The sequence below is a fragment of the Poecile atricapillus genome, chromosome 5 (assembly GCF_030490865.1).
Source record: "Poecile atricapillus isolate bPoeAtr1 chromosome 5, bPoeAtr1.hap1, whole genome shotgun sequence".
Taxonomy (NCBI): domain Eukaryota; kingdom Metazoa; phylum Chordata; class Aves; order Passeriformes; family Paridae; genus Poecile; species Poecile atricapillus.
The window spans coordinates 19,653,891-19,680,310 of record NC_081253.1 but is presented as its reverse complement, the minus strand read 5'-3'; the positions used below and the strand labels follow the sequence as shown (position 1 = coordinate 19,680,310).

Genomic DNA, 26,420 nt, shown 5'->3' with positions numbered 1-26,420 from the left:
CAACCAGAATGTAAACAAATTTCAAGTGGCTCTGAATCAAAACCATGTGTCAACATTACACACAGTGGCTTTGTAAGACTTTTACAAAAAAGGAGAAATGTGTTACTATGCAAGTAAATAGCTCTCCAGAATCCAGTCTAGGTCTATTACTCAGAAATAAGCATTAAACTCTGTCACTGGGGGTTAGACTAGATGACCCTTCAAGGGTCCCTTCCAACCCAAACTATGATTATATAAAACATTTTGAAAAGAAAACCATCAGAAGTGAGCAATGGAATTAACAACTATCAATGAGCGTGAGTATCAATTACAGAATTTGAATTAACTCTCTCTTACCAGTACACATTCACAGTAGCTCTGTTGTTTACAGCATAGTCCTTTCAAGCATACAAAAGTACCACAAACTAAGCAAACAGCAGGATCTTTAGGAACCTTGGTACAAACAGAACAAGTTTTTCTGTGATAATACTGAAAAATGGTATTGTAATTCTCAGGCAACTGAAGGAGGCGTGGCAAGTCCCACTTAGGTTCCTGGATAAGCAAAGCCTACAAATAAGGTAAGAATATATATCAGTTCTGTGCATTTTTTAAAGCATTTGTATCTTCTAAAAAAAGAGAATACCAAATAAAAGTTAAAATGCAGTTAAAAAATATCTCATTTCTTTTGCATTCCACATATTTAGAAGTCAAATGTCAACTTGTAATAGTCACCTGCTCCTGGTTGAAAACCCTCCCCAACTGCAGTCATGTTTCATCCTCTGTAACAGGTACAAAATGGGCACTAGTCTTTTCCCAAGGATGTTTTCTGAAAGTGACATATTTTAAGTGCAAAAACCCTCACAGTTAAAATGAGAGGATTAAGAGTGACCTACAGGAAAGACTCTCACTCCCTGCACTAAGTTTGGCAATATCAATGTGTCAAAACAAAACAAAACAAACCCTGGCACTGACTATGAAAGCTGTCTCCCAGCTAAAATTTGTACTCAAATTTTCAAAAACAGAACTGAAGTTAGGCTCTGAAAATTATATTTGAAGACATCTGCCTGGTTTTCAAAATTGTATTGGACACAAGCCATTAAGAAGTTACCAGAACTCACAATTTTTGATAAGACAGGCACTACCTGTCTTAAATACTGCTTTGAAAAGCCTAACTCTTCTCATTTGCCCTTAAAAACACTGTCCAATTTTATGTTGGGGTTTTTCTGATTGGTTAGTTGTTGCAGGGTTTTTTTTAAATAGTAGTATGCTTTCCTTCAATGTAGTTATTTTTTTTTCTGTGTTTATAATTGATGGGCACAGTGGTCAGATGGGATCTTTCTTGCAAAGCCCAGAAATTTTTTATGAGTGCATGACCTTGAAACCTAAATTGTAAAAAAGGAAAAAAAAAAAAAAATACTATAATTGTACCTGTTACCTTCCAATCATGGGAAGGATGTCATCAATTTCACTGCAATCTGTGTCTAACAGATTAGCAGCAACTGTATTTTGAGATTAATCTGGGTATTCAAATTTTCACAGGAAGCAACATGCTGCAGAGTGAGGAATGCATCTGGCTTTTGCGTGACACCACAGATTTAGGAGAGGGGGACTTGAATTGTTGAGATGCAGCTTTGTCATAAAAACAATGCACTCTTGTTGAAACATTTCCGTTTCACAACTGATTATTTCAGTTACACTAACTCAAGTCTTGGTATTATTTTTTTAACCTTCTTAACCTTTTTAACTTTCTTAACAGAGAAAATGTGCTATTTTTCATCAGTACCTGTTGAACAGATTTTAACCTTTTCATCAGTATTGCAACTGAAGATGCAATGTTTTACAAGAATTTAAAACAGACAAGGAAAAATTCTGATACATATTTTCTTAAAGTTTCTATTACCTGCCCTTTATTGGCTACAGGTTCAGAAGGTATGTGCAGACTTAGCATCTAAGGATAGTGTTTCTATATTCTGTCTCCAGCAACTATAAAAACCACACAGGTCTACTTATTCCTATTTTTAGCCAATTCAAACCACATCCACTTACCAATATTTCCCATTACAATTTCTTTCTCACTAAAAAGTTATATTTTCAGATTCTTATCCAAAGCAACGGTATATGTGCATAATGAGTCAAGCAATAAATAGCTGCTTCCCTATTTTGGAAAGTATAATTTTGCTACATACCTTTACTTGATCTGGATGTCTATCTGCAAATGAAGCCAGTTCTGAGCACCACTGTGATATCATGTCAAATGCTGGCACTGGCCAATCAAGACAAGAGGCACTGGTGAACTGATGAGCTGACTGAAAAGATGGTAACAGACCCAGGCAGCTTGCAAGAATGGTGAATTCTTCATCTTCCTTTTTAGGCATGAAATCAAACAGGTTTAGATTAATACCTAGACTCTTAATTTTTAAATAGTTTATTAAAAATATATCTATTTCAATAAAAAGTATTTTAGTATTAAGATGCAAATAGTGACATAGGAAGGTTCAATTTTGCCAGATAACTTCAAACTGGACCCTTGAAGCAAGAAAAAATTGTCAGAAAAAACCCTCTAAACCAAACAACTTTAAAACCTCAACTCAAACCAAACCCCACAGACAAAACACAGCCCCACCACAAAAAACACAAATGCAAAAAACAGAAACAAAACAAGAAAGCCCCAAACTCCACAATATTTTTTTTTTCTGTTTAGCACCACAAGCTAGCTAACAGCTGTTTTACAAAGGCAATGATGTTGAGGCAAGGCAAAAAGGGAGCTGACCTGCAGTAAACTCTACTTAAATTAGTCATGGAACTTAAACATAATTGTTCACTGATGCAATGTCTCTGACAATGAAGTATTAAGAGGCATTAAGAAAATCAGTACTGAATTACATTCTGGAATTACACCATCTCTGCAGAAGCTGGACAAGTTTTAGAAGTATGTTGTTATTTTAAAAGACAAGCACCTATGACCCAATTAAATAAGCACGACTTTACTGAAGTTTAGCAACATAATAACATTTTTTTGAAAACTGTGGTGCTATAATATATGCTTTAAAAAAAATCTTAGGATAGAAAATGTATACCATGAAAAAGACACCTTAAAGTTCTAATTTTTGATCTTGAGCTTTTATTCAGAAATGTTTGAGCGTGCCCCTCTCATTCTGTACCTGACAACTAGGCAAATCCCCTCCAAAGAGATGGTGTTGAAGAAGGCTTGTGATCCTGAGGAAAGGCAGGCAGAACTGCTGCAGATAGCACTCTACAGAATCCAGATTTACCTAGACAGGAGAAAGCAATTACTAAATTCTGTCCCAGGTAAATTATCCCCTAAGTATGGAAACTGCAATATGAACCAAGTATTTTTTAAAGCATATTATATAAATTACTTCATCGAACATACATTTCAAAGGCCAGCATTTCCCTAATAATCTGAAATAGCTCTGCAGATTTTCTTCCCCCTCAACAAATGGGCTTTCTACTTAATATATTCACTTTTCCAAGTTTCTGAAAGGTCTTTCATACTTATGATTAGAACTCATATATATGATTAAAACCTGTAATTATAAGAAGTATTTGTCAATAATTTTCTCGATGTGGCACTGACCACATCTGATATTATTAAAAGAAAGATTTGCGGAGGCAAACTGTCCCAAAGGGATATGCTTTGATCTAGAAAACAAAGAGTTGTACTGCAAGTCTTTAACAAGATCAGAGAAAAATCATTATAACAACGAAGCAAAAAAACTTCAAGGGGACATGCTGGATACATTATCCAGAAATTTGCCAATACCACTGATAATTCTTCAGTCTCTCCTTCATCATATATCTTCCCTTTAGACAGTTCACTAATCACATGACTCAGCAATACTTCCCAAGATTTTTCTCCACTGGATGTATTCTGCAAATGAGAAGAAAATAAATCCAAAAAAAAGGTCATAAAAAGGAAAAAATATTTCTGTATTAGCAACAGCAATGAAGAGTATTTCCTTTTGATCAACATGTGAATTTTGACCTACATAGATACACAATGCTTAAAAAAAATTAAAATAAATATATAATTTTACAGAATGGGACTGCATTTAGCTCAATAGTGAAATGTGAATTGCTACTCAAATTACATATGCTCTGAACTGAGTGCTTTATGAAAGCACTTGTATAACATTTCACGTTTTCTCTGTGAGTATATAAATCCTTACTTTAAAACAAGAAAGAATCACTTCATGGATACATCTTGTTTTCACAGATTTTGAATTCTAATACAGGGATTTTTTAAAAAAAATAATTTTTGAAAACATATCAACCAGAATGGATAACAAACCACTTGCTATGTATTTTAAGTTACAATGAATCTATCAGAAAGTACAAAGCTGTGTTTGGAATGAACAATGTCTACTAGAGATGGAAAATATATTTAGTGTAAAGAATAAACAGCCACTTAGCTTTGTGCCATAGCAATTACATTTAAAGGCAACACAGAAAGCCTTAAGAAATAGAAGGCAGTATTCTCATATATATTTTCTTCCAAGTTAGAATAAATTCTATCCTGGAAAAAGATGACTGGATATGAATTTTAAGTTCTGTTAGTATATTATCAACACAACAAACAACAAGGCAGTGGAACATTAGTGAGATTCCTTAAAGAAACTTCAAATACTTCAGTACATAATGATGTATATAATTCATCAGTTGGTTTCTTTAGTGCATTTTGACATCAGCTTTCATTCTCCATTTTAGATGGGGTCTTCACCTTTCATACTGGGACCACACACTTACTGTTTATGCTTATAGTCAAAGCCCCAGAAGGCAACACACACTTAATTCAGCAGCTAAGAAAAACCTTCTTTCTATGTTATTCCTGGAAGTTTAATCCACAGGCATTTATTGTGCTTCCTATGACACCGTAACACACCTTGCAAAGATAATGTGGGTAAATGTGGGTTTCAAAAGTACAATATCCACCTCTCATCCCTGCTGAGAAATTAAACTCTTCATGTTATTTGATCATTTGACATAAATATAGAGCAAAGTCTTCAGCCCATGTTTAATGTCTGGAATACCAAACTGTAATAAATTCACTTGACATTATCCACAGACAAAAGTTAAGTGAAGTGTCATCTGTGTAGTCATCCCTGGATTAAAATGTCTGTTTTACCAGCAGAGAAGAAAAAGCCAAACTGAACCATATGTTTTTAACCACTAGGGCTTAAAGAAACTTTAAAGAAAGAACTTGGATTTCTAAATTAAGAACCCACTTCCTTCATGACATGCATGAGGATGAAGGGATAGACTCATGGCAGCCAAACAGCTGGGAGACAGGAACCGGGAGCTGTGTGATTATCACTGGAAGGTCCTGAGTGCTTTAAACTGCAAAATTATGTATCACCTGAGAATCACTTAAGTAAACAAAGAAAAAAACCCTATCACTAGCAACAACCTCAAGCAAATGTCTTTGTATTTCTAAGAAAATGACAATATAATGAAAGAATGGTCAGATAGGGACCTAACAAAATGAAGTACTGTCCAGAGATCCCAATGTAAAAAAAAAAAATTCATAGTAGCAGGCCAGCAGATAATTTGTCCTTAAGACCTTGGAATTCTGACTGACCAGTATGACAAATATAAGTTACATGTGAAAAGGCAGGTCATGCTTCTCAGTCTTCATTTCATTTTACACCTAAGGCCCAGCTGTTGTATAAAGGGGCAATACCCATTTCTTCTCCTGGTCCCAACACTTCAATCTTTTCCTTTGGTCTGATATTGGCATTCTTTTCACCTTCTGGGAAACAATTCTATTCTTTCTTTTGGTCTGATATTGGCCAATATCAACACTCCTATCCTTTCCTTTGGTCTGATATTGGCATCCTTTTGACGCTCTGGGAAAACCAATCTGTGGAGTAGAAGGTTGACTGAAGGATTAAATGAATGCTGGTGCTAGTACAGAGAACTTTGGTGGCAACTGGCATTCAATCAGCTGAACTGAAACAGAAAGATGCATTGTCACTTTACTTGTAAATACCACCAAAAGGCAAGGAAACAATAGTGACAGATTTCGTTCTCCATCTCTTCATTATATAAGCACTCTCAACCACATAGTGAGAGAAATTTATATAGCTAGCCACAAATAGCACAAGCAAGTTGGAAAAGTCAAGAGGGTTTTTTTCTCCAACAAGGCTTCCTGCTTTTCCTGTAGAGAAATGCATTGGATCAATGCCCATGGTTTATATGGGCAGGCTTCAATTTCACAGGAAGAAAAGCTGCATTTATTGATTACAATCACTGCAACAAAGTAGAGACTGAAACTATAAAGAAACACACTCAAATCTCAAATTCAGTTTTGGACCAGGTATTAATTGTGAAATTTTTAAGTCTAATCATGTACAAAAACCTGCAGAAATTGCATACACAGAATCAAAATACTGGATTTTGAAGCAGAAGTAAATTATTACATGCAAAGCAGAAGTATCTGTTGCATTCATAGCAGAAATACTTAAGCATAATTTCATAAATGTTTTAATAAACTAACCAACCTTTTTGAGAGCTCCTGACTCTTTCCATGCCATCCTATCTTCAGCGCTGCATTTAACAGAAAGTGCTGCCAGTGCTTGAGTATACAATAAAGTGAACAGCACTTTTATAATGCAGGTGAAGTGTTCTGTAAAACAAAGGAAGTAATTTTAAACAGTGGATATTTTTAGCAAATATAATGATTACAGAGTCTCTAGCTATGGAAATGATGATTCTGAAATGAAAAGCAAGTGCTATATAAAAAGAACAGCCCCTCAAAGCATACAAAACAACCTGTAACTATGGTATAGCTTTCTGAAATGACTTGGCAGCCATAGTGAACAGAACAAGTATAGGGCAAGTAATTTTCCACAGCTGCTTATGTTCATCTTAATCCTGATTAGCAGTGACTTCATCCAAGTGGCCTGGCAATAATACAAAATTGTATTTTGTCCAAAGGTTACATCAAGTTAAGCTACTGATTACTGTAGATGTAAGCAAATGCATATCCAACCATCTCTTTTGGCTCCCATCAGGGGTGGCACTCCTACAAATACTGGAAGAATTAATTTTTTTTTTAAAATCATCACAAGAACATTTAGCATATCAGTTTCTAACTCTTCACTTCCAGATATGGATCCAGCCACAAAAGACTTGCTGCAGAACACTCTTGAGTGAGTACCTATTTACTGGACCTCATGTGTACAGAAGGAAGACAAAAGGCAGATTGGCATTTACTGTATTTTCAAAGATCTTTATGACGTTGTTAATATTTAAAGGACTATTATTTCCTACAGCTAGGCTGCAGGAGAAAGGTTTTGAAATTTTTTGGGGGAAGCTAGCAACAGAAGCAAAATAAGACCTCCTAAAATGGAAAGAGAAAAAAAAAAGATCATTCGCTGAAATGAAGATACTGAAGCAGTCCTTTTTTATCTTTTTACTTTAGGTTCTATTTCCAGCCCCAAATTATCTAGCTTGTTTTTAAATCTAGGTAGATCAAAGAAGTTTCTATCATCACTTAACACCACTCCTTAAGCATAAACATAACTAATATATATTAAAAAAATGTAGAGAAAAATGAGAGGTTTAAGAAGTCCTCTCAGGCTTTGAAGTCAAGCAAAACAATTTTATTTACATAAGCACCTCACAAAAAAACTGGGTTAAAGTCATTCTTTCTTCCCAAAGGATTTAAATGAGCTTCATATGTGAAAATGAGGAGGCCAGGAAAATGAAACACCTTGCTTCTCCTTTCCTGCATCTAATATCAAAACCTACTACTAAATTTTAAAATATGCACAGCTAAGACTTAAGTACATAATTACATTTGTGAAATAACAATTGTTTGTCTATGTAACAAGTGTTTACAAATCGATGCAGACATTTCAATGGATTTGGAGACTTTTTTATGTCACTGAGTATAAGCTTATGTGAGTATAAACTATAAGCACAATTAAGCATCTAGAAGATCATTTGTTATTAAAAAATAAACAATTAAAAACTGACTTTTCTGTATTATCTTCCTATGGAGATTGTCTTAAACATGACAATGAATGGTCCTATACTTCATCCCCCCATTCTAGAGCAGGCAGCATTATAATGATACTTCCTCTTCACATTTCCCCAAGAGGAGGATTTACCAGATCCCACTAGATCTTGAGGCCATATTTTTTATCTCTCCTGAAACCTCAATTTTCTTAGCAGTCCTGCCCCTGAGGAATAATGGCAGGCAAACTTTAAGGAAATTTTCTGGGACTGAAATCTACAAGATGAAACCACACACATTCAGAGAACTGTAAAAATTTCCTCCTTGGCCTGAGTTAAGAGTTTTGTAATCGTAGCTAGAACTGAACTCGGGTACTGAGTTCTAAGCCTTCAATAGCAGATACAAGCAATCCAAATCAATTTCACCCTGTGAAAGCCTGAAGAAAACCCACTGCATGCAGAGCAGCAAAGCCAGACTGCTGTCAACAGGCACCAGCCTGCCACAGCCTCCATCTTGCAGCTCTGCTCAGGTGATTGCAGTGCTCAACACTGAGTGTCTTTGCACATTTTAAAAAATCTGGTTTCTGCTAAATAGAATTACTCTTTATCTTAATACTAATAGTTCAATTCACCAGAAATATGTCTAGCCCATATTATGTTTCAATTAAATGAATGCTCTTGTATTTACTAACATGCATGTGACTCATAAATTACTATGAATTACATTTTTTGAGAAAGCAGAATGGGACAAAAATTGCACACTCCCACATCTGGGTCACCTTAAAGTCCTGAATTCTGCACAAACTTCATCTTTTTTTTTTTCCCTTAGGAAAACATCTCAGGAGCAGCTCAGAGGCCGCATGTTATGTAGTGAGCACCAAGGCTTTTTTATAGTCACTGAAGCATCCCATGGGAAACATATTAGAACATCAGTCACTGCATCAATTATCACTTCATTACTATGTTATCTCTTAAAATGCCAAATATTTGATAGCTGTAGGTACCTGTAATGCTAGAGCTGTTACATTCTTGTCTACTGCAAAGAGCAACTTTACTTGACTTTCTGCAGTGTGCTTGTGGGGGTGGTATGCTGTTTTCCTGCTGGCCCCTGGGGCAGGCTGTGCTTTTGCTACATATTTTTAATTTAATTTTTTATCTTTTTTATTTAATAATTCTAAAGCTTGTGAAGTAAACCACTGAGCAAAGTTCTGCACTAAAATGCATTTAGGATTCTCTGTCCCATATCTGATAGTCTGGAAGTATTATTACTATGGCTAGGCCAATCTAACAAAACAGGCTAATCTAGAATTTTTGTACTTATTTTTGAATAATATTGAGAAATGCTCTTACATTCCTATTTTTAAAGCAACCAACCCTTAAAAATTAAGCTTAAATAGGAAACACTTCTAGAACTATAATTTCAATATTAGTGCTAAGAAATGTGCAGATAAATAAGCATATTACCAAAAATATACATATTTTAATTTCAATATCAAATTAGATTATATACCCTGGCATGCAATGATGACGGAAGGAATCCACAAAGAGAACCAGATGCAAAATTAAGGACAAAGGGCCTTTTTTACAAAATTTAGAAGGAGATCTTTGTATAAATAACCTTTGAAAACTATTCTTCTTCATCTAAAGCTTGAACCCTGCTTTGAAAACACAACTTCAGAACAAAGGGAGACAGCACTGAACTTCAGATAATCCATGAAAGGTATATTAAAGTTCCAAGACAGAGATAAATATTTGAGCTTTCACACTGAAACTGGATACTGCTCAAGCTGATTGCATCCATACTATATTTAGTCAAGATCCTTATCCAATCATTAAAAAAAAGTGTTAGTGTTCGTCTGAAAGCTGCTTGCTGAACTTTTGTCACATGTCATTCAAACTTTATAAAAAAAGAATCTGCCAGAACATCCAGGTCAGTCTCTTCAGCAGCTGAGCCTAACCAGTATTACAGGAAAAGGTGTTGAATTCAGATTTTACACATCAGAGAAGAAACCTTTCCTGGAGTCCATAGAGGCTAGTCTCAACTCCCAAAAGGAGCTTTCAAGTTGGAACACATCCAAGCACTCCTAAATGGCAGCTGTCTCCCTGCAGCCCTGAACTGTCAGGTGTCACAGCACCACCAGGCTGTGGAACAAGAGCTGCTGGCAAGCACTGCTCGGCCCTGCCGGCATCTGGTGCCAGGCACAGCACTGGGCACTGCTGGCCCACTGGCCACCTCAGGCTCACTCCTGTTCACACACAGCCTGGTTTTTAAACACTCTGTATCAGTATGATACTTTTTACATTCAATGCAGTGCAGAAACTGAAATCATTACTTCTAGAAATCTGTACACAGGGTCCCAAGTCAAGTGGTGGGAAAATAGAACTTTTTACAATTGATGGTAACAAGAAAGAATGTCCAATTTCAATTCAATTACTCCAACATCTAAAAACTGTGCTGCAGAAAGGACTGGTGGGGGGGTACTGAATTCCATTTACAAAGAGAGATTTTAAGTTTTGATAACCATCAAGCCACTCTCTCTGTTTCTGTACACACACTATCATTTGCTATTTCTTATTTTTTAAGAAAGGAGCTGGAAGCAAAATCTTTGTTTTGTATGGAGTCCCAATTCACAACACCATGAACACTCCACCCTCTGCACAACTGCCACAGAATTCAACCAGAAACTCCTGTGTGGATTATTATGCATTTAGCCCTGTACAATTTCAAAAATTTCAAACAAACTGCTAAACATTTGAAAAGTTCTGCCAATGTCCTAGGGTGAAACTCAAAAGAAAAAAGAAGTTTCACAAATGGTTTTAGTATCTTAAACACAATGTTTATTTTGCTTGCTACACTATGGAGAGGTACATCTCTGCAAATTGGTTCATGCTTGTAAATGCTCTGACCTCTGCCATGAAGTTTTTTCTACAGCAGTCTTCTTTCTGATAGGTTCAGATCAATTTTCCTCTTCTGAATGAAGAGGCTGAACAGTAATGACATTTTTATTGCTTTAATCTATGTCAGATTGAAAAAGATACCAACACCCATCCAACAGTTAATAGGGTAGTTAATGCAATTCCCAGTCTGAATTTTAAATTAACAGTTAATAGGGAAGTTAATGCATTTGCTATCTGAAGGGCAGGAGATGAGATTTTGAGTCCTCCTTACAGAGCACTCTCTATTTTTAAAATAACATGGTGTAAACAAAAAGGATTTTATATATAAACTTGAAAAAAAGATGTCATATTTGATAAAGGACACAATGCAACTTACTTAAGTCTGTTGTTAAAGGAATATACTGGAAATATCTGTCATCACACACAGGCATCAGCCTCCTGCATGTATTGCAGTGTACAGCCAAGTCCAGAGCTCCTGCACCCCATGACAATGGCAAAGGCAGCACAGACAATTCAGGAAACAGTAGGGTCAAACAGAGATTTTGTTTACCCCTACTGCTGAACTTGTATTTATGAGACATTTCACAAGCCATTTTACCTTAGCTATACCTTAGCTCTCTACAAAGAACTAATAATACTGAATTTGACTCTGTGACCTATACAGCCATTGTAAAAGTTCTAAACAAATTTGGTATGACTTACTTTTGTGAACACCACCTCCAAACAAAGAATTATGGAAGACTTTCTTTTCATTCTGCCTAACCATATTGATGAAACAAAAATTAGGAAGATAAATGGCAATTTATTTCTAATTTAATGCCTCACAGATTTGAAGTAGATACATTTATTTCTTTCTGCCAGTTTCCATTTCCCTCTCAACTGCAACATATAAAAAACATCAGAGCAAAGGACAAAACATGCTGCTGATATGAGGCATTTCACAGAAATCTCCACAGAACACCTTACTATTAATTGAATATTGTCTTTTCTAGGATAAAACACACTTTCTTAAATGGTGGTACTCAATGCTTGGATATCGACTACAAAGACACTACTCGTTTGTACTTTATCTTCAACACTTCCTTCCCTGAATTTCAGATGTTAGCCTCATTAAACTTTTATTTACTCTTTTTATACTAGCTTGATTGAGTCCTTCCAGCAGAGTTAAGTTAAACTGTCATTAAAAAAAAAAAAAAGTACATTTTTGACAACAGTCTTCCTATGCAAAGTATTTATTCTTTTAGTATTTTCATATTCTAAGAATCTTTTGGATATGCTTAATCCATGTACTTAACAATTGGACTATGATACTGAAGGTCTTTTCCTACCTAAATGATTCTACGATTTTAAGTACATTGAATTGAAAAAGCAAACCCACAACGTTAATGGACACACATAGAGTCACTTCAGCTGACATTCAATACCAAGGACTGAACACCTCTAAAAGGGAAATAGTTTCTATTAAGGTGTAAGCATCAAAAGCAGAACAGTTCCTGAATTTGCCTATTCAAAAACTACCAAAACTCAGCAGATATCAAAACTGCCACACAGGTCCTACGGGAGATATTCCGTTCATTGTCAGTGAAACAGTAAAGTGATACTTGCTTTGTCCTCATTTTCAAATAAAGGCACAATTACAAATAATCAAGCCAGACACCAGAGGGTCTGAAGCTGTATTCTGCAACATACATTACCTGTTAGCTAGAGGAACCAGGTTTAGCTCTTCCTTTTACACAGCAAATTAGGTTTTAAGACAGTTCTGATTTTAGTAAGGAAAGATTTAATTTTTTTAATATCTATTTAATATTTATTCATAATTATACTGTTTGCTGTCTCTGTTGAAATTGCTGCACTACAGCAATTATTATCTTCATATATGAACTTTTACATAAGACTGCTGCAATTTAAACTCTGAAATTCCAATTAAATTACAATCTTTCAAATTTTTTGCCCTTAGGCACTCAGTTCAACTTGAAGTACCGAGCTGTCCCTCTAAGCAAAAGATGAAGGTCAAACAAAGGACACTTTTCTTCCAGTAGAAATACTTAGTTTCTACTCAGCTCTTGTATCTTTAATGAATAGCTGACTGATAAGGTAAAAAGACAGGGAACACAGATAAACCTGTCAACTCAGAACAAAAACTTCTGTTCAATGCCACCTTTTGTAGATAAGGCAGAAACATTATTTTAGAATACACAGTAGATCAGCTATGATTTACCATCCTGCAAACCATCATGAAAGCAGCCTCATCTACATAATCATTTAGCTATACATATTTTTGAAACATACCTCTGTGCAGTGGTTGAGGCATGGTTAAAATCTGGATAAGCAAAAGGGATGAGACATCTCTGTAAAGCACAGGAACTTCTGGCAGTTCTTCACTTACCAGCCTGGAAATAAAACCAGAAGACAATCACTTCTGATACTATAAACACATTTTCATGTTTAATTTTGTATTTATTTTAAATAGTATCAAGTTTACAGAAGCCTAATACCTGACAATTTGCTAACTGATTTCAATTTTAAAACTGCTCTCATATGAAAAAAATAATGTTACTCATGTAATAACTCATGAGGAAATTACCATTTGGATAGCTGATTCTGTTGAAACATTTCAAAACATTCAAAACTGCCTGAATTCATTACAAGTAGATAGAGAGTCAAGGAATATTCGAACAGTTGAACTGGTTTCCAAAGCATGGCATTTCATGCGCATACATGTAACCAGGCCATAACAATAATGTTACAGGGAATTCTTCTATTAGAAAACAGAGACCTTAGAAAAGCTAGGGCTTTCCTTCATCTAAAGAAATGAAGCCATGACAGATGGGATTATGTAATCTTACACACAGTCTTTATTAAACTCCCTAGATGTCTAGGACAGCAAATAAGCACAGAAATAGTGCAAACTTTTTAACTATCCAGATTTACTGATGTAACATCATCTTGTTTTCCTATACTAAAAAGCAGAAAATGCTTGCAGATAGGAGGTAGTTTCTAGTTTTGTGTAGCAATATTCAATAAAATTCCAACCAACAGTATTCTTCAGGTTCAACAGCTAGGTCAAATGGCAAAACAAAAATCTAACGGTGAAAAATCTTTCTTCCCTCTTTTAACTAATATGGGGCATGATGGAGATCTCAAGCAGGAGCAGGCTTGAGACAAAGTATGATACACACCCCTCCCCTGTGAGCCTTCCACTACTGCAGCACGCGCTGGTACAAAGAGCTGTGTGGGTTCTTACTGCCCTTGGCAAGCAGTGGTGGTGCTGCTGATCTGTGCTGCAGGAGCCACGCTGCAAAGTCCTGGTCTCACTGACCCTGAGTCTCCCAGGCAAAACAGAGTCCTCTATCTATGGCCGGCAGTGCTGCAAAGGAACAAACTGAGCTCTTGCAGACCATGTACCGCAGAAGGTTGCCTGTATGTGGTGGTATGTGGATATGTGGATGCATGCATGGGATCTTTAGTGTCCTCTAACAGCTCTGGGGATTCAATCAGTATATCATCTCTGAGGCCCATAAACACGGTCCTGCTTTTGGAAGAAGGTTACATAGTTACTGATTTCCTGAAAACTCGGGCATCTTTCTATAGAAAGCACTGCCAGGGGTCATCTGTGATACAAATTTGAACACATGGGAGCAGTCATACAAGAGGAGGATTAAAAGAACACTTATGGTCACATGGTTGACTGGTCTTGTAAAATGAAGTGACAGAAAACATGGTCTAACTGGTCCTTTTGAAGCAATGATCCCAGACACCAACAGAATAAACACCATCTATAACCACTTGCTATAATCAATCATTTAGTAAAATTATTGTTTCGAAGCACTGTAATATATATATGAGCCTCCTAAACAAAACTTAAATATTCTAAAAATCAGTACATTAAACTCTAAAGAAGACTAAGGGGGCAAAAATTTCTATCACACTGCCAAGCTTCATATTCAAAATTATACAGGCCATAAAGATACTCATCTCACTATGTCTCTCTAATTCTACTTTAACCTATAGCTAGTTCTACTTTATGATCTACAATGCTGAATTTTAAAATAACCCCCATTTTGTAATGACTTTAAAACCATGGACATCCCTTAAATTCCTTCTCATCTTTAATTCTTAATTTATATATAAATTTGGAAAAATTTAATTTGGAAAAACATTTAAAAAATCTGACTTACTCTGGTCATGTTTAGCTGAACACTCTTTTTTTGACAGATGTTATCAATATTGTTTAGCAGTCATGTAACAATTAGCTCAAATACCAGTTCTGTCAAAATTATTAAACATATATATTTACACAATACCATAATTGACTGCCAACATCACACATAAATGAACTCTTTTGCACAGGCAGGACCAACTGAATTACTTTTTTAATTTATTTAGTTCATAAGAATTGAGAAGCAAAGCTACATTAAATGTCAGGGGTTTAGATAAGCTGCTTTTGCTTGCATCAAGTACTGCAGCACATGAAGCACTTAAAAACTGCTCTGTCATTTATTAAGAGCCTCAGAAACTTCTTCATTATGACAATGAAACTGAAACTACAAAATATGTTTAGAAATGTGTTTTATGGAAATTGTCTATTCTGTTAATCCCCAAAGCATATAAGAAAGCTTGATAAATCTGACTACAAAAACTTGTGCCACAGAAGCACTTAATAAAAAGAAAGCAAGTACAACAGCAAATAGCACCAAAGTAATACGAAATTATTCAAATGTGTAACAGTTGTATGCTGAATCCATTTTAAAAAGGGAGTTGGTGAAAATAAATTATACAGTGTAAAATGAACAAGTCCTAAAATGAAAGATGTGAAGCTCAGCTTTCTCTGTGGAAATGACCTCTTCTCCAGCCCAAGGTAACTGGGCTGCACCTCTGTGCCAAAACCAGGGCTGCCTATCACCTGACAGCTGCGAAACCGACTGTATTCTGTATCCTCCTCTGGAAAGCTGTTATGCAGGAGTCACTTCTTTGGTAATTCCTACAGACAAATGGGAAATTCTGTTGTACTCTGAAATAAGCAGCATTTTGCTTAGGGTGGTTTCTTATATTAATGCTCCCCATTCTCTCTTCTCTCAACCAGAGATACTTAAAAGTTTTTGGTTGATGCTAACTCTAACTAATTATAAAGGTAGAAATTAAATAAGTAAAGTAAAAGTTGTGAGCCTCACACCTCTTTAAATTGTCAGACAGAAAATTTGAGACACAGGGATATAGATACACCTAAACTAAGGCTTCAACAACTAGGTCAAACTTCTATTTTCTTCACAATTTGCAGGATAAGAAGTAAAGCCCACAAATCCCAGATGGCAGAAAGGTCAATCTAACACAGCTTCTGATATTCACTGCAAGAAAGCAGAATACTACTATTTATTCTGGCTGCACCTTAGGATATAATCACAATTTCATATTTGCTCTTCATTGTGTCACAGCAGATTTTACAGCAGGTCAGTTTCTCATTATACATTCACTGACAGTACTAACATTGGGCATCTCCTGTTCTCTTTTGCTGCAGTGCCCCCAGCAGGCCCTTGTCACCCATTCCCAAATTCATTCAATTTAACCTTTTAAAAACATGGATTTGTTGCTCGATTTTGCTCATGCAGCCTGCCTGCCCAAGTTACATCAGCACAGCCAAAGAAGATGGGGAGCTGTAGTGTAGGGGAAGGAAGAAATAGCCAAGAACAAATACTACAAAGCTGGCACTACTGTCAAAACCTATGTACTGTAACACATGTCCTGAGAGACAGCTGTTTCAGGCAGGATTTTTGTTGTATGGAATAGATCACATAGGGTTTAGTTAAGATTTATGCAAGAGGTGGTCTATATATGCATCCTACTCTCTCTGTCTCAGAGTATCTTCATAAAATCTGCAGGTTTTTTCCCCATTTCACAACAGTTTCTGTGATGGAGATGTGACTTAAGAGGTTCCTACGCACAGCTGCTCAGTCCTATCCCTGAGCTGCAGTTTGTTGCCCCAATATGACACCATAAACAGTCTCTGAAGCGATCTAGCTTAGAATGAAACAGCGAAACACTGTAGTAAAAATAACCCAGCATTTCAGTTTATCATGCAGTTCCTCCCTCCAAGTGCTTCTACTGAAAAGATGCTAAATGTTTTACCAATCCATTCTTTGCTAACACATTCTGTCTGTCAAAATAGACACAAAAATCTCAGCCTTCATAGAGATTTAAATTTTAAAAAACATGTATATCTTTTCATTTCATGTTTGTTGGTCCTGAAACTGTGACTATTTGGACTAGTCCATTAAATTCACATCTGGGTTTAGTAATTATTGCCTCCAGCTGCTCCTTGCCTGCCCCCTGCCAGAAGCTATTATTCCCCCTTGGCACCACAGTAATTGTTTATTTGATCACTATTGAAACCAGATCTGTCCCTACAACAATTTGCTTAAGTACAGCCTGTGGGACCAAGCGTACAGTTAATTTTGCAATATAAACTTCACAGGACAAATAATCTACTAAACCTCCACAGTTCACCAGATTTAGCTGCTTCTTTTTCCCCCTCATCTTCCAAGCAGTTCACATTATTTAGGCCCTTTTTGATAGACTATCTTCTTGCTCAAGATTTCCTTATTTCTACTTTACCTTGCTGCTGCCGCTTGAGGTCCTTCCTATATTTCCTTTCAATTGCCATTTTCAGGTACAAGGAGATCTAAATACAATTGTAGAAGACACCAGACAAAACCAGTGGTTTTGTGAAGTACAGTGAAGCAATTCTGTGAGACTCTTTAAAAGTTGCTTTGATCAGTTCTCCCAGACACAGGAAATCTAAGGCATTATTTATGAAGAATGGCAGCTGAATTGTAGAAAACTCAGATAAAAGTTGTGGGTGCTACATCTGGGTAGTTCTATTTGTAAATATTTATGTATCTTTAAAGAAAACAGCTGTAATTAAATGAGGATTAGAAGATAATGTAATGGCACTTACATTCCACAGATTTTTGCATGTGTGGGTTTTTTTTTTCCTTCCATTTTGAAAATTATACTTTTAAATAAATAAAGATTAAACTAGCTTCTCTGGAAAACTGCTTTCAACTCGAATAATAATTTAAAGTGAAAATTAAATAGAAGAAGATGGCATATTGGTTTGATGTTACTTTGCTTCTGTGACTTACCTAAAGTTAAATTGTTTGGAATCACAGTAATACAGTCAGAAAATATAGAAGTTTTTCTCTCAACTGACGTTTTTTTCTTACAAGTCTTTGCTTGAAGTCTCATATGCAGGTCAGGCTGATGATTTAGATGACTCGGTTAACTTCAAAGTGGCAGAATGCCATTCACATCTAAAATCTGCAATGATTATTTCTCCACCATCCTCTTAAGCTTTTTCAGTTTTCAGCAGTGTGTCACCTTCTAATGGCTCTGAGCACTCTTTTCTGTACCTGAAAAAATCTGCTATTCTGTCCTTCTCAAAAGGCCGTGTGACTCTAAGAAGTGTGCAATCAGATCATACACACCAATCCTATGAATGCCATCTTTAAGTCAAACTACCACTTCAAATTTCTGCAGTATAATTACAGATACTCATTTTATGCTCCAATTTATTCATGAAAAACATGTTCTCAAATTGCCTCCTTCATAGCATGCATAAGGAAGAAAAAACATTCCAAGGAGTAAGCAAAAATATTCCGGCTCAAAAGCATCTGTACATTTTACCAGTAAATTATTTCATGGCAAAATGGATGCCATCTCAGTTGTAGCTTCCTACAAACCATTTAGGACTTTGTGCCAAACCAGTATCATCAAGTCTACCATGAAATATTGAAAACCAGTGCAGAAAACACAAGAACAGCTCAAATGCAGTCCCAGCATGCAACCCATTCTGCAAAGCAAGGCATCACAGACCTACAGTACCATTAAATTCTAAGTGATTCAAAATATTGACTAATGAAATCTAACATACTGCACTTTAGCCTTGATATGACCAATGCATGGTGAATTCCATCAGCTCTGTGAGCACCCTCTGTTAACAGCTGCTTCCAAAGCCAGCAAGCTCTTCAAATGCCAAAACAAGAAGTGCATGATCTGTCCCACAGCCATTCTGGCCACATGATCCTAATTCTGCCTCATGTAACTCAGCCAACCATACACCAAATTTATTAACATCATCCCACTCTTCAATCTAGGTCAGGTCTCAATCAGAATCACATGAAAACAGACCCCCAAAGCAGTTTGAATGCATGCTGAACAGCATAGGTTTTCAGGTTATAAAATGCTTGATGCTTTCTTCTGCTAATTGTCTATAAATTAATCTCTTGATACAGTTTAATTACTCCAATAATCTAATGTTCATTGCAAAAACAATCCTGGGTTCAAGAGAACAATAAAATCTTAAACTAGAAATGACAACAAATGTTTTAACAGTGTTCCCAGTTTGCAGTTAGGGTTGTGGCATCACTGTTCCAGACCAGTTTTTGAAATTGCATGATGCTTTCTACCTCAGACTCCTAGAAGCGCTGACAAACACACAGCTGGATAGGCACTAAAAGGACAGTCTTTTGACGTAATTGCAAACTACAAAATGTAGAGCTTAGTATGAAGAAGATGCTTAAGGTGCTAAGAGAAAAAAAATGTACTGTTTTCCTCTTATACGGAAAAATCATAATCTGGTTTTAGACAAGAAACCTTCCTCCTCATCACCAAGGTAGAATCTGAAAAGTGATGGGTCTTAAGTCAAGTAAGGAGATGAGCCCTTGCAGAACAAAGTACATGATTCAATTTATTATATTGTTAATTCTTATACAGCTGTGTATGTAAGGTTCATGTTTTAAAAGCAAACTCAGGTAAGTAACTTCCTTAAAATAATAAGGTTGATGAAAATTTTTAGCTTAAAATATAATTATTTCTCACATATATTAAACCTATTTACATTATTATTACATTATTAACCATTACTCAACTTTCAATAAACTATCAACTTATCTCAATGTAAATGAGATTTACATTTTTGTAAATTGAACATCCATATCAAGAACAGCAGTCCCCTATCCACTTACCCAATATATTATTCAATTTGCATGTGCTTAATTCTGCAAGAGGTGCATTTCAACTTTAGCTCAAAACTGGCATTTTTCAGATTTTTATGTAAAAGAAATCGGAAAATATATTTTTACAAATTCATACATACAATTTTTAGATGTTCAATCCATCAGCATACCTCACATAGAATTTAAATTAAGACAGAAAGTTACCCCAAGTCCCTCTGTAAGGATGTTTCTTTCACCAGATAAAACTGATATTGGGTAAATTAAAATACTTGCTCTGAATTTTTATCCTGCAACGGCTGGGTTAGTTTTCTCCAGGGATTGTATGCAGAGTCTATACTGTAGAGGCGCATGTGCATGGCCAACACGTGAAACAGCTGATCTGAAAGGTGAAGAAGACAGATTGCTAAGTATTATATACAGTGATATGATCTATTTTACATTAAATTGCCATCATGTATTTTGCAAGGTTCTGAGAAGCCTGTCACTTCATTCCAAATAAGCTGGTACCTTAACAAGCATATTTTTGTTAAGGATTGATTTATTTTCAAAAAAAGGATTTGAATAGAAGATTTCAATAGAAGGCAGTGAACACATGCATATATACAGAAAAATGTTTCAGAGAAAGGCTGTTTAGAAAGCTTTGATCAGATCTCAGTTGTTTTGGTGCTCCACGTACTTAATTACAGGCCTTTTTAAAAAATCCCGTTTCATGCGCTATTATTCCGCCAATGTTCCATGTTCACTTGACTTGCCCCGCCAGTTTATGCCAGAAGTGGTGATTTCCTAAACAATTCTTAATAGGGACTGATATACTTTAAACTGATATACTTTTAGCTTTCATTCCTCTCTCTCACAGTTAAGTTCTGTGCACAACATATTTGAAATTTAATCTAAAATTGCTACAAGTTCTTCCCTACAGCAGGAGCACTTTTGTTCTTCATCTTTAAAAGGTTTAATATTCCTTCTGCCTTCACGTGGTTATTTTGGAGGTAGCTTGTGGACAAAAAAATCCCCAAACCAACAAACTTCTGACAACACATCAATGACAATAAAGTAGCAAGAGTCTTTATAATGTCAGAGATTTGTCCATACAACCTGCAGGCAGAGTTCACTGATATTCATAATTTCAAAACCTTCCGTACTTCCACCGTATCAAAAACATCATTTGCAAAACACTTGTAGAATTTTTCAGAGGATACATAACTACTCATGGAGATTTACTGCAGTATATTAAAATGCACATTTTATATTTATCTATGAATCATCTGATCACACAAATAAAGACAACATCTAACCCTTCCTTCCATTGAGCTACCCAAGTAGGCAAGCACCACTTAGGTCGAGAGCATTTGCAGAAAGGTACACGCAATAAAAAGCACAGAATGGTTTGCACTGGAAGGGACCTTTAAAGGTCATCCAGTCCAAGCACCCTGCAATGAGCAAGGATATCTCAAACTAGATCAGGAACTATTCAGAATTCACGTTTTTTCAATGAATCTTTTTTTATCTTCATGGGTTTATACTGAAATAATTAAAGTATCATTTCCCACAGCTTTGCTTACTTTTTTCTTCCTGTCACATTGTATCTTGCTATGTGGTATCATGCTTTTCTCCTGTTCAATTTTCTAGGACCCTGCTTCCTTTCTCCCCTTTCATTTTAACTTTCTCCCTTAGCATCCTGACATCATCTTTCCTCTCCATCCCTTTTTCTTTCTCTTGATCCCTTTCCATCTTTCTCTCTAAATCTCTCTCCTTCTCTTTAAAACCCACTTGCTCAACCTACACACTCACAGGTCCTCTTTTTCAAGTAGAATAGCAGCTATTAATTTATTTTCCATAAATAGACAATTACTCAGAGGTATGCAATGGCCAAAAGAGTCGCATGATGAAATCAGCTGACTGCTAGAGCCTGAGGGCTGTAATTAGCTCCTGGGGTTTGTAAAATAATTGGAGCTGTAGATGGCATTGGAATTGATAGCTGCCACCTGCTTTCTGAATAAAAACAGTCAATGAGGACAAAATAAGTCATCTTTACTCCTGGCAAGAGATTCTTACCAAACCAGCTTTGCTGATAAAGTCGAAAACTCTGAAAATATACTTACATTCCATCAAAATAATAAAAAAACCCTCAAGCATGGTTTTATTTGGAATTAAACCCATGAAAATATCTGTCCCTTCCCTCCTGCCTGTTCACTAAAATGAATGCTTTTTTTTTTCCTCAGCTGGTCCTTGCTTTAAATAGAAATGGGCAACTACACAAAATGGAAAATAAAATAAAATTGAAAATTGTTCAGAGTAATTAATTCATCCCCTGTTCCCTTAACAGCTACTCTCCTGAGCTTTTACTAATATGAAATTAAGCAGGCAAGCATCAAACTCTAGCACTGGAGAATTTATTTGTAATCTCCAAACGTGTAAGGCTGATGGACTGGAGCCACACTCTGCGTGCCTGGGTGTGCCTGGCACGCCGTTCAGCAGCCGTGCAGGACAGCACGTCCCGCCTGCCAGCGGGGCCGTGCGGCTGGAGGCACGTCCAGCGCCAGGACAGAGCCTGGCCCCAGAGCTCAGCCCGCGCCTCACGGCTCCGGCCAGGGGCACACACCGAGCTTCCTCTCTGCTTCACACCACAGTCACCCCAATTGCTTCACTCACCGCTTACTATGGCTACGAGGTACTGGAGAAAGCCAAGGAGAACACTGGAGCGATGGAAAGCAAGAACTGGCAACTTGATAGTGCACCAAGTGCTCGGTGCTGCACCACGTCCCTACGCCTGAGGGACTGGCAGAAACCTGCCCTGAGCCAGAGAAATACCCGAGGGCTTTTCCTGTGTATTTGTGGAATGCATAATTCCAAAGCATAAGCACAAAAATACAGAATGTCCTCCCATTTTCTTATACCCTACTTAGAACCTTTAAAATACACGTAAGGACTGTTTTTAAACAAGTAGCAGCAAAACGTTACCATGACAATGACCCACAAACATCAATTGTGCCCAGGCTTGTAAAGAGTGGGAAGGAAGGTCATAACCTCACCAGGTATCTCAAACCTCTCTGCCCCTCATGGTCCACCTTCCAGCTGATTCTCTCCAGGAGAGCCCCCCTTTGTCAGGGGAAAAGGCAGGACCTGGTTGTAGCTCAGAGCCACCAAAAGATCATTCTTAATCAATTTTTGTAGGAAGAATATTAATTTCAGAAAGAGCAGCCGAAAAAAAAATTGAAAAAATTTGAATATGATCATCCTCTTTTAATAATTTTGTAATAACATTTGAAGCAGGCTGCATTCAGATAATTTGAATAAATATAAAAATCACACAATTTGGATGCACAATATAACTTATTGCAGAAAAGTCATCATGGGCTTGGCAGGATTCTAAAATTTAGACATTTGAGTGGGCAAGATTACTACTGTTTTAAAACATGATCACAGACCCAAGTATTACCTACATTGACACACTGCTGTCACAACTCTCAGCCTATGTCTTTGTTTTTCATAGAATACATGTAAAGCTTAAACAATGCTTCACAGAATCATCTAGATTAGCAGTTAGAACTAGCTTTCAGTCCTATTAGCATTCCTTAATCCATTTCTAAAAATGATGAAAATAACTCTGTTGTTGTTATTGTCACTGCTGTTCTTGGTAGATTTACTTCTTGGAGTTAATCTATTATGAGAGAGGGGCATTAAACTCAATTGGAGTCTGTACTTTCAACAGAGCAGTTCTGCACTGGGACTGAAGCTATAAGAGAAAGCATTATAATATCGCTACTGTTACAAACCCCAAAGATATTTTGTCTATAGACAAAATATACCCAAAGTGTATTTTGCCTATATATCCACACTGCACCAGCACCTGCATTTTTTACTGTTTTTAATCATAAAGCACACTCATTTTACAGATGTTGACAAAGCTCTTAAAAATATTCTGCTATGTTACAGTGCAAAAAGCATATGTCCACAATAGCAATTTCACAGCCCTTCTCAGGTTTAGTGTAATATGCACAACACAAAAGAAGACTAAATTCAACACATAAAAAGACAGCACTTTGGTAGAAGTTCTAAAAATGCAGTGCTCAATTGACAAAAATGAGTGACCTGGGAAGTTGCATTCAGATTTAAGTTTTGGTCTCACTCATAATCTTGGTTTGATCTTTGCCAAAGTGATCCCAAATTTCTACGTAAGTTTTTCTGCTTTTTTTTCTACTTGTTTTTTTCTGGTCTCTTGACTGGTAAACTCTCAAATTACCAGATTTCAAATCAGATTATGCTTTCTGTTATTAATTCCAATTCCACAATGTAACGAAATGTGCTGTCATAATAAAAACAAAGAAAACTAAGGAATTAGCTGCCTTTTTATTGCTTGCAACAGTCTAGATAATGTGTTTATACCCCAGTCTCTCTTTATTTTAGGATATATACTGCTGTCATGGAATTTTCTGTCTTGATCCAGTTTTCCCTTTTTACATTCCCTAAATTAGTATTCACAATTACAATGTGAAAACATTACACAGTGACACAGCAGTTCACTGCAGGTGGAACTGAAAACATCCTTGTCTCAGCTGTGAAGAACTTACCAGACCAGGGAAGCTTCTGCCTTCTCCCAAAGTGTCCTGGGACTATCAAGAAGGATGTAGATTATAACTAAAACCACTTGATACAACCCGATGGGACTTGATTGTCAATTAGGAGATTGAGAAGTATTTTCCTCCTGGTAGAGATTTACATAGTCCACTTAGCAACAGTTGACAACATCTTCCCATTCATCACAGTAGACTTGAATCAGTAAAAAAACCACGAAGGTCAGGAAAAGCCTATTAAGGCATTAAGACTGGATAGTCTTTACAAAATCTCTTATATCTTCACTAAGTCTTAATTGCTGATGAAGCAGCTAATTACCCTCTACACCAAACTCAGCAGTGTACGAAATCAACTTTAGCAACAGAATTCTAACAATACCTATCTTGGCTTCTCCCACACTAGATATTAGTGGCACACTAAGTGCTTTAGAAAATACTTAAGATCATCTGCTAATGAGAAAAACTGCTTTTTCCAAGTTAGCATGAATGGGCACCAAGGACCTGCAGACTGATAGCTCCTAACTGAAAAAAACTCCAAAACAAGCAAGCAAATCAAAAAACCCTAACACTGCAACACCAAAAAGCCCAACCAACCACAGAAACCCACTGTAGCAATGCATTCCTGAAAATAATTTTATTCTCTTTATTTTCAGTGGCTGCAGAGAGCTGTGTATGACTCTTTGCAACCATATCCACATCAATGATTATAGGAAAGAGACAGCTGCAATTCAATCTGCTAGTCATAAAAGAATTAGGTTTTCTCCCAACAGGAACTACTAAGTGGCTCCAAGTGTCACTGTCTATATTCATTAAATGGAGACAGCCATTATTTTCAACATGGTTGAAAAATTTGATACAGAAGAATCATGAAGAGAAACAATGTGTTTCTATGCTCACAAAAACACTAAAAGCACTGATTAAACTGATACTAACACCATAATCAAGATAAAGGCTTCAAATAAGTGAGAAAAAGAAAACCAAAACAAATGAACCAACCAAAACAACTCTCACATAGCAATACTGTTTCTCAATCTTTAGAGCCACTGCAGAAGTTACAAAGGTGCTAGATGTTCTGCTTAAGAAGAGTTTAAACAACTCTTAAATAATTCTTTGATGTCTAGTTGTAAATAACCTCCTTTCCAATTAATGAAGTTGGTGCTGCAATGCCAGACTGCCATTTGTGGGAAGCATAAGGAGCTCATTTACAGAGAAACTGAAACCAGTGGACAGGAAGTTAAAATATTTAATATTTACCCAAAACCCTAATTCTATCCTCCTCAGAAAGGGGGAAAAAAGGAAAAAAAACCAAAACAACAAAACAACCAAAACTCAAAAAAACAGACAGACAGAAAATAGTACTATTTAAAAGTTAAAAAAAGAAGATTATAAATTAATTTATAAGTAACTTTTAAATTCTGTGGGACTGTTCATCAGCTACTGCGAGATTACCAGAGTATGAATAGCAAAACCAAACATCCTACACAAGTTAGAGAGGTCACAGAATCAGAGAATGCTTAGGGTTGGAATGGACCTTAAAGATCATCTAGTCCTGACCTCCCCAGACCCCTGCCATATTCCATTAGACCTGGTTGCTCAAGGTCTTATATAAAAATGGTACAGAGAAATCATAATTATTCAGCTTTAATGCTGTGTTTTGACCCTGTTTGACAAATACAGAACAATGAAGACAAACAGGTCTGTTACACTTTATAAAACAGAGGAGTAAGAGAAATAAGGTGTTATGTATCTTAATTTTCCCTAAACCCAAGAGAATTTGCAAGGCCATAGACTCTAAAACTGTAATGTAGTCCTTCAAATAAGACTTGATTTTTAATTAAAAAGTAATAGGATACGGTTTGCATTTTTTGGTCGCACACACATACAAAACTTTAAGCCTTAAAATAGCAATTTTGCAGCCAAATTTTCTTCACCATTCTTCTCACACGTACTTGGTCACTAAGAGCTACATTAATCATTC

General features: G+C 36.3%; 1 protein-coding gene across 5 annotated transcripts in view; it reads right to left on the bottom strand.

The window, feature by feature from the left end:
• The window catches only part of UBR3 (ubiquitin protein ligase E3 component n-recognin 3), a 104,195-nt gene that overhangs the window by 4,390 nt on the left and 73,385 nt on the right, over nucleotides 1-26,420 (bottom strand). For all 5 annotated transcript variants that reach the window (XM_058840580.1, XM_058840582.1, XM_058840583.1 and 2 more), the window contains 7 exons: nucleotides 20,142-20,247; nucleotides 13,147-13,247; nucleotides 6,501-6,625; nucleotides 3,764-3,871; nucleotides 3,141-3,251; nucleotides 2,166-2,342; nucleotides 337-546 (listed from right to left, as the gene is read on the bottom strand). In XM_058840580.1, coding sequence (XP_058696563.1) covers nucleotides 337-546; nucleotides 2,166-2,342; nucleotides 3,141-3,251; nucleotides 3,764-3,871; nucleotides 6,501-6,625; nucleotides 13,147-13,247; nucleotides 20,142-20,247 — 938 coding nt within the window. The remainder of the gene's footprint in view (nucleotides 1-336; nucleotides 547-2,165; nucleotides 2,343-3,140; nucleotides 3,252-3,763; nucleotides 3,872-6,500; nucleotides 6,626-13,146; nucleotides 13,248-20,141; nucleotides 20,248-26,420) is intronic.